The following is an 8,359-nucleotide window of genomic DNA, read 5'->3' as shown; positions in this document are numbered from 1 at the left end:
ACAACAGGTTCATCATCAGGACAAGATGTAGAGTTAGATCATGGCAACAAATTAAATAGTGATGAAGAGAGTTAATTTTTCAACTGTTAGAGTTTAACAACCATTTTTGACTAAATAATATAAAATATTATAATTATATAATGAAGACCTTAACTATATTTTGACTAAAAAATGAAAGTTGATTTTAATCACTAGAATAATTATGTTAAATAATATTAATACCCTATAAATACTTAGAGTTGGCTGCCTAAATAAATACTTATCTAACTTCTTTTAACTCAGTAAATAAAATATATTTAAATTTTAATATATGGCTAAACAATAAATATGCTAGGACTAACTAAATAATTAAATAAATATAAAGCTTTGGATAAGTAAACCTCTAGAGTTGATTAAATAAATATTTAATTTAACAATGATGTTTTGCTTATGCATGTTTAAACAATAAAAACTCAATTGCAAACCCTAAACCTTGCATATCTAATTGATAGTCTTGATCTTTTGTTGATTTATCATTGAAAGATTATTTCTTCAGGTTGTTATATGACATTGTATTCCCCATCATAAAAAATCCATGAAGCCCTAACTTATAACAACCCTCTAATTGACTTAAGTGGTCTAAAGATAAAATGCATATACTTCGGTAAAGATTATCTTAGCCCTCAAGGCTTCACCAAAAGCCCATCCCAATCATAAGACCACATCTATCACCTTGAATCCTTCTTATTGAATATCCTCAGGTGATATATATAAGGAAGCCTCCCTTGTGGTTCAAACACCACTAAATAGCTGGAGAAAGGTTTTTGAGATGATAATGGCAGCCAATACCTTGTTTCCATGAGGCCTGGACCTACCCAGTGAGGCTTTGCACTAGGTCTGCTGAATTATGCGACAATACACCCAAAAATGTTGAAACTATTCATGTTCATGTCTTCTTCCTTTGAAATCCTATTATCATTATTTGTTTTCATGTCCAAGTGTTGTTTGTGTTGCCACATTTTCTATTCTTTTCTTTTGCAATCTCTTTATTTCCATTTGAATCTATATATACATATGAGTAATTCATCCTCTTCATATCCATTTTTAACCACACTAAAGTACATCCCCAATGTTTGCCAATTTATCTACCACCTTATTCACCCTCTTTTGGTGAATTATATTCAAATATCTAAAAATATTGAAATTAATTAAGATATCTCCTCATAAAATTACAATAATTTATTATTACATATGAGTTTGCATTGAGTTCCTATCCATTCCCATTTGCCCACTTTTCCCACAATTAATTTAGAGTCCCCTTTTATTATCATGGATTTGATACATTACGTACCTTTGGGCCCTATTGATTCCAATTTAACAACTTTTCACATGATTGATTTAAAACCCTATTCTATCATTAATTTAGTGCATCACCATTTCTAGACCAAATGGGTCTCCCAAAAAGTTGCCTAATAAATCAAAATAGATTTTCAAGGAACTTGCAACATGGGTATTGATTTAAAATCCTATTCTGTTATCAATGTAATGCATCACCATTTCCAGACCAAATGGGTCTCCTTAAAAGTTGTCTCATAAATCGAAATGGGTTTTCAAGAAACTTATAATAACCATATAGATTCTTTTTGAAGCCCTTTAGTATTCTATTATTGTATGAAGTCTCCTCATATTAAATGCAGAATACTTTTCTTTTTGAAGCCCTTTAGTATTCTATTATTGTATGAAGTCTCCTCATATTAAATGTAGAATACTTTTCTGATTAGCCAATAAATTTCATCCCTACATTAACCCTACAAAAATGTGACCACTATTATTTTAACTAAATAAAGATTTCCTCCCATGTGGGAGATAAAAATGGACTTATTTGAGTATCTAGGTTAAGGTTTTAATTATAAAATATTCTAGTACATTCTACTTTTGTTAAGGTTTTCAAATATAAAATATTCTTGTACACTGACACCTTGCCCCTCAATGTTCCAATTCTTCACAAGGCCTATGGAACATTGAGTCCAAGATTTCTTCAGTGAAACTAAGTATGCGAGACAGCTTAGCAAAAAACTAATCACTAGGAGATTAGTAATCTCTTGAGTTGGTGAGAGAGGAAGAAGTGAGGCAACCCTCCAAAGTTACTTTTGAAAAACAAAGCGTGGTCATGGAAAAGACAAAGTTCCCCTTGACTTTAGATGACATGGACTCCGAACCTTCTCTTTCCCTGCGAGCCAAAAAGTGGGAACACCGTCATCTCCGCGTGAGGGGGGCATGATTCCACATCCTAATCTCATGATTCCCGTGCTAATTTCATTTTTTCATTATTATTTATACCACTTAATCCCAGAAAACAAACCAAAACAAATACAAACGCGTTGTCGGTGCCAAACACCCTTGATTGCCGGTAAGCCGTCGTGTCAGAAACGGCACGTCAAAAGCGTATATGGTAACCGTACAGCCTGGTCTACCGGTATATGACCGGTCTCGCCGGCGCCGTCTTAATAGTATTTCTAATTTTTTACCTTTTCCCCCACCCTCGGATTACAGCGGTTTACTAAATTTACGAACCCTCGGCGGACCATTAACATCTAACCACGTTCTAAGCATTAATTAATCGGGCCACGACATATACACATTGTGTATATGCATCCTGTCACATCAATCATTAAATGTGCGAGATGCGTAGGAATTTAACAGCGATATTTTATATGCATGGCAGCCCACATAATTTTAATGCATCGGGATCATTGAAATAGGTAAGACGCCATGACTTTAAGCTCATCAATGGCTCGCATACCTGCCCATCCAACCAGCCAACTTGGCACGATATGATATGTATATATAAAAAATAAAAATTATCATTGAAACTTGAGGCACCCCTGTGGAGGTAGGGACCAGGGAAAGGAGTATATACATAGGTTTAATAAATATATATACACAGAGCAAGTAAAACCAGTAAAAGCAATAAAATTTTGAATTTGTCGGGTATCGATCGGCGGACCATATGAATTGGATGGTGTCATGGACAAATTCAAATTTACTTTGGGTTTTTTTTGTTTGTTTTTGACTGGGGATTTGTGTAAATCTTTATATATTCATTTCAAGCTGTGTGTATACCCTCCTGAGCTGTCCTTAGCTGCACAGGGATCGGCGCACAATGTCAATGATATATACAGTTAGTGATATATACACTTGGACTCGCGTATGTGTTGATGTTATCTCATTTACGTATATATCCATGTACCCATATGGATGCGAGATGATAGTGGGTCGTCTTGATTAGTTATGTTGTTTAATTAATTTGCTGGGTTTTGCATTTGAAGCGGTCGAGTTGTTTATTTAAAAAAATTCGTGCAGAGATATAATCTCTCGGAGATTAGGTCGTGGATTCTCGGTTCTCTGTAAAACCCGGTCTTTCAGGCCTGTGAGGGAAAGATAGAATTGGATGGGATTCGATCCCGGAGTTGTAGATAAGAGATGTGCAGTTGGTCGATTTAGGACCAGATTATTCGCGCTTCTCCTTAGCCGATGAGGTTGCGGGTTCGACTTCTGGGAGGGTAATGAAGGCCTAGATTGTGTACTGTGCTTTGCTCTGTTCACTAATTGTAGTTTCTGTACGTGCTGTTTTGACGAATTCGCCCCTTTTTTCCCGGTGGCAGCTAAGTGTTTTGAACTATTTTAGGCCGCTAAATTGCTCCCAAATTCGAATTAAATCCGGGCTGAGAATTTGGAAATATTCTCTCTCTGTTTCTTTTTTCGCTGTTTTTTTGGGGGTTCTGCATAATGGGGAAACCGGGCAGAGACTGGATGCATGTTTATGCAATTTATGGAATGGATGAATGGCATTCACTGGTTTTAACTCTACTCCAGGGCTCTGTGCTCAGTGTTTCTTCTTTTTTGTTTATGGCCTACTTTGGCCAAATCTGCCACTTCCTGGTCAGATCTTTCCCGTTTTTCCCCATTCAAGTCTGTAGCTTCGCGGCCGGTTTTGTAGGTTCTTTGATGGCTCTGGTTGCGGTTTGTTTCTTTGTCACGGCGGCAAATATCTGGTATTCTGATGTGATCCTTCACTGGAAAATGTCGCAGAGAATAGTAGGCATGGTAGGCGATTGGTCCAATGTGAAAACCGCTGTGGACATCGGATGCGGGCGCGGGATTCTTCTCAATGCTGTGGCAATGCAGCTGAAGAAGGAAGGCAGCAGCGGGCGGGTAGTGGGAATGGATCTTTGGCTCGACGGGCAAAAATCGATGTCATCTACTCTGAGAACAGCGGCCATTGAAGGAGTACAAGAATACGTTACTTGCAGAAGCGGGGACGCTCGGAATCTGCCGTTCATGGACAATTACTTTGACGTGGTGGTTTCCGCCGTTTTTCTCCACACAGTGGGCAAAGAATTCGGGCACAAGAGCTCCGCCGCGGCAGCCGAGCGAGCGAAAACGCTCCAAGAAGTGGTAAGGGTTCTAAAGCCAGGCGGGATGGCCATTATCTGGGACTTAGTATACGTTCCTGAGTATGTGCAGAGGCTTCATGAGCTCAAAATGCAAGAAATCAGGGTTTCTGAGTTCGTTCCGGCCTTCATGGTTCAAAGTCACATTGTTTCCTTCAGGAAACCCCATCACCAAGTCCAGCTCAACGGCCATGACTGGAGAAGTAGCATTGCATGATGAAAAAATTTCATCCTCCCATACCTTTAATCCAAGAAGAATAATCAAGAAGTTGTGTTATTTAAACCTTTCATCCAAAGGATGATCTTGATCTGAGAAGAAGCTGCATATAACTGTAAAAAATTATGCAGTACTAGTAGCTTAGTTATTATAATTTTACAGAGCCCTGTTCCTGTTTTCTTCGTCGTCCAAAGCAAGGATGATCTGCGAAAGACTGTAAAAATTGCAGCTTATTGTTATTATTTCTGTTTATTATCATGGGTATACAGGTTTTTTTCTACTACCGACTCTGTAATTTGATTATAAGTTTATACAAAGCAAAGCAAAGGCTGGATTTGCCTTCTTTTCTTTCCTGTGATTCGTTCTGTGTAAAGCCAGGCTGGAAATAGTTTTCTGTTCTCTTTTGGTGCGTCCTGGTCATGGAATGTGAGGGAATGGGATGGGAGATGAGTCGTATTCAAATGTGGAGATAAAGTCAAAAAGCAGAGAAGTTTGTTGGCCATCCAATCGCTTTAATTCTGGCTAGCAGGAACTGTAAAAAAAAAACTACTGGTTATCAAGAACTGTAAAAAAATCTTTATATGCCATCCAATCGCTTTAATTCTTGTTATCAGAACTGTACAATGTTTAATACCCATTGGCGTGCCTCGTGATATTTCTGAATTCGAATATTAAATACTTCACTGTCTGAGTTTTGGTTTCGTAAATGCAGTCCCGTCTTTTAGGCTGTGTGTTACTGTAAGGCGTGTAAGTTTTTTATAGGATATGGGAAAAATTATTCCTCTGATGGAAATAATGACAACGCGGTTTCGCAGGGTTTTGCGGTATTTATTGTTACATTAAAATAGTGCTTTGATGTTTCAGCGAAGAAGACCAAGTGTCCAGCGCCCCTCCGTTGAAGTTTTAATTCTTTTGTGGCAGAAATTGGGTCAGAAACAAACTGTGGGTTTCAGAAATTACACATGAAAACGCTTCGGTTTCAGTTGTGTGTCAGAATCCGGGAATAAGTTGCCAGAATTCCGAGCGATTTGGTGGATTTTAATTAGTTTTGATATTTTTTGGTTGATGTTGAAAACGGGTACAACCCTCGGCCGTGTTTTCATTATGAAAAGCACTGTGATTATGATATAGTTGATCGGCCATAGTGGAATCTTTTATTACATTTGTATTAAAATATCCATGAAAAGGAGGGTCTAGTGGAATCTTTGATTACATTTGGATTAAAATATCCATGAAAAGGAGGGTCTAGTGGAATCTTTTATTAAATTTGTATTAAAATATCTATGAAAAGGAGGGTCGTTTCAAAATTTTACATGGAATTTTTTAACTGACTTATTTTTAGATTTGTTTTACCACTTATTTTTAAGTGTGGTTTTTCTAAATATATGGCTTTTTTTTGGTTTGAATTTAGTGTTAGTTTAAACTAGTTTTTTTTATTGTATATAGATTTAGCTTCTTGAAAAACTTTTACAAAATGTACTCATAAAATTTGCTATTTTAATAAATCTCTGCAAATTTTTTTTATAAATTAAATAAAATATAAATCCAAAAACTTTTCAAAAAATAACACTTAAAAAAACTAAATTATTATTATTTTAAACAATTTATAATTAATTTTAATTATATATAAATTTTAAAAATAAAATTATTAAAAAATATTAATTATATATAAACTTTAAAAATGAAATTATCCCACTATTTTCTAAGAAATCTTTAATAAATATATAAAATATAAATAATTTACTGATTTAAATTTGGATGTTGACAAGCGAGGTATCAAAGTACCCTCTATGTTGAGCATTTCTCTTTTATATATCATCCCATACCCTCGTGTCCCAACAAGCTTTGTCCTTGGTTGCGTTGCGTTGCGTGAAGGGACAAGAAATGATGGGGGAGTAGTGTGAGCTTTCCATTATTTCAAATATATTTTTTTATTTTTTGTGATTATATTAAATTTAGGTATAGTGAGTTTGTTTATGGGAAGGAAGATTGTGTGAGGCTTTGTTCAGTTTGGACATTTTTGGGATAATTTAATTCTTTCGAGGTGGCTTCTATCTTCAACTCTTTCCCATAAGTTATGAACCCAAGATCTAGTGGAGACTATACCCACTCAAACCATTTGGTTTACACGTCATGCGTTAAATAATGTCATAATAGCATATGATGGTTTTAATTAGTGGTACTACTTGTAATGGGTGATGAAGGTTCTAACAAGTGGTATTACTTGTAATGAGTGATGAAGGTTTAGTGTAGACGGTTAATGAGACAAGGATGGGAATTAGACTCTGCCATCATGATGGGATGTGGGTTAATCGTGGAAGGAGACACCGAGCCTCTTTTATGGACATGGTCTTAAATTTCTTCTTTGGTTAATTGGTTGAGGGTGGCTGGCAATCTATTGAGTTTGTTGGTGTGGGGAGGGAAGAACGATGACACATTGAATAGGCTTGCCATGCTTATACCCAAGACTTTACTACCAAGTTCCATGCTTCCCTTCCTTTTGCCTTGTTTTGTAATCTCTAGTTCCTACATCTAGTTGAGGGTTGGGACGTGTATCTAGATCAATGAGGTCCTCTCACAGGGGTAGTTTGTCTAATTGAAGAGGAAGCTATGGTGGATGGGGGTCAAAATTGACCTCCCTTGTTTGATGGATTTTTTGGTTTTGTGTTTTGTTTTTTGGAGATTTTAATTGGTAGTAGCATGGCTTATGGTGTTGACCAAATTGGAGGTGGGAGAAACTGAAAGTGGAGCGTGGGGGTTAGGTGGAGCTTCCTCCTTGCCTCATCTCACTCATTCGTTTAGGGCTTCCTCCTTGCCTCATCTCACTCATTCGTTTAGGGCTTCCTCCTTGCCTCATCTCACTCATTCGTTTAGGGCAACCAATGAGCTAAGTTGTGGGAGGTTGAGAAATCCCAACATGGTCAATTCTAAAAAAATGGCAAAATAGGAAATGGAACAATTGGGAAAGGAGGTGTAGGGAAAAAGGACAAACCTTTTTAAGGCCTAGAATATTGAGGAGGTTTAGGGATGGGTATTTGGCTTGGTTCACTTGTGTGCACATGAGATCAAAAATTTCCAAAATTGTAGAAACAAACTAGTTTGTAAAGACCATCATTGCTTAAGCTTTGACAAGAACAAGGCAAACCCAAGGGAGCCTTCCACACACAATCATTATTTTGGATAGTTCCTTTGAAGTCATGTGCAAGGAGTTATTTGGAATTGAAACCTCTATCATTGAGATTCCCAAGGGAGCAACCACTCAAAAGGAGGATGGGTCAAATGTCCCCAACCCAATCGAACCTAATCATTTCGTAGGGTGGGGTCTAGCTCTCAACCTCAACTTAGGACTAGGGGAGCATTGCAAAGAGCTTTGGAGATGTGTGCATATTGAGGAACAACCATCACCTCACTTGTTTGATCCTTGACTAGGATATTGTCAAAGCCCTTCACTAATTGTTAATTTCTCTTTTTTCTATTTATATATTATTATGAATAGTTATAAGCATGCCTTGATAGATAGCCAAATGGGTTGAAGCCACCCTTGATCAGTGCTTTGACCCTTTGTCATGAGATTGTGAGTTCAACTCTCTTTGAGTCCATTAGATTTAGAGTCTAATAGCTGAATAACCTTAGCACACCCTTTTGGGCTAAGTATGCCTTAGATAATCCTAGGAAAAAAATAATTACAAATAATTTTGCAAACCTTCCT

At 36.9% G+C, this 8,359-nt stretch overlaps 1 protein-coding gene across 1 annotated transcript; it reads left to right on the top strand.

Moving 5' to 3' along the window:
- Window positions 1-3,143: 3,143 nt before the first annotated feature.
- LOC149210332 (uncharacterized) lies at window positions 3,144-5,002 on the top strand. Its single transcript, XM_089396699.1, has one exon. It carries the CDS (start codon window positions 3,769-3,771, stop codon window positions 4,648-4,650), a length of 882 nt encoding a protein of 293 aa, XP_089252825.1. The 5' UTR covers window positions 3,144-3,768; the 3' UTR covers window positions 4,651-5,002.
- Window positions 5,003-8,359: the final 3,357 nt, after the last annotated feature.

Source organism: Pinus tabuliformis, chromosome 1_2 (genome assembly GCF_031772625.1).
Source record: "Pinus tabuliformis cultivar Carrire ecotype Pingquan chromosome 1_2, CPIR1, whole genome shotgun sequence".
Taxonomy (NCBI): domain Eukaryota; kingdom Viridiplantae; phylum Streptophyta; class Pinopsida; order Pinales; family Pinaceae; genus Pinus; species Pinus tabuliformis.
This window is presented reverse-complemented; position numbering and strand designations above follow the sequence as displayed.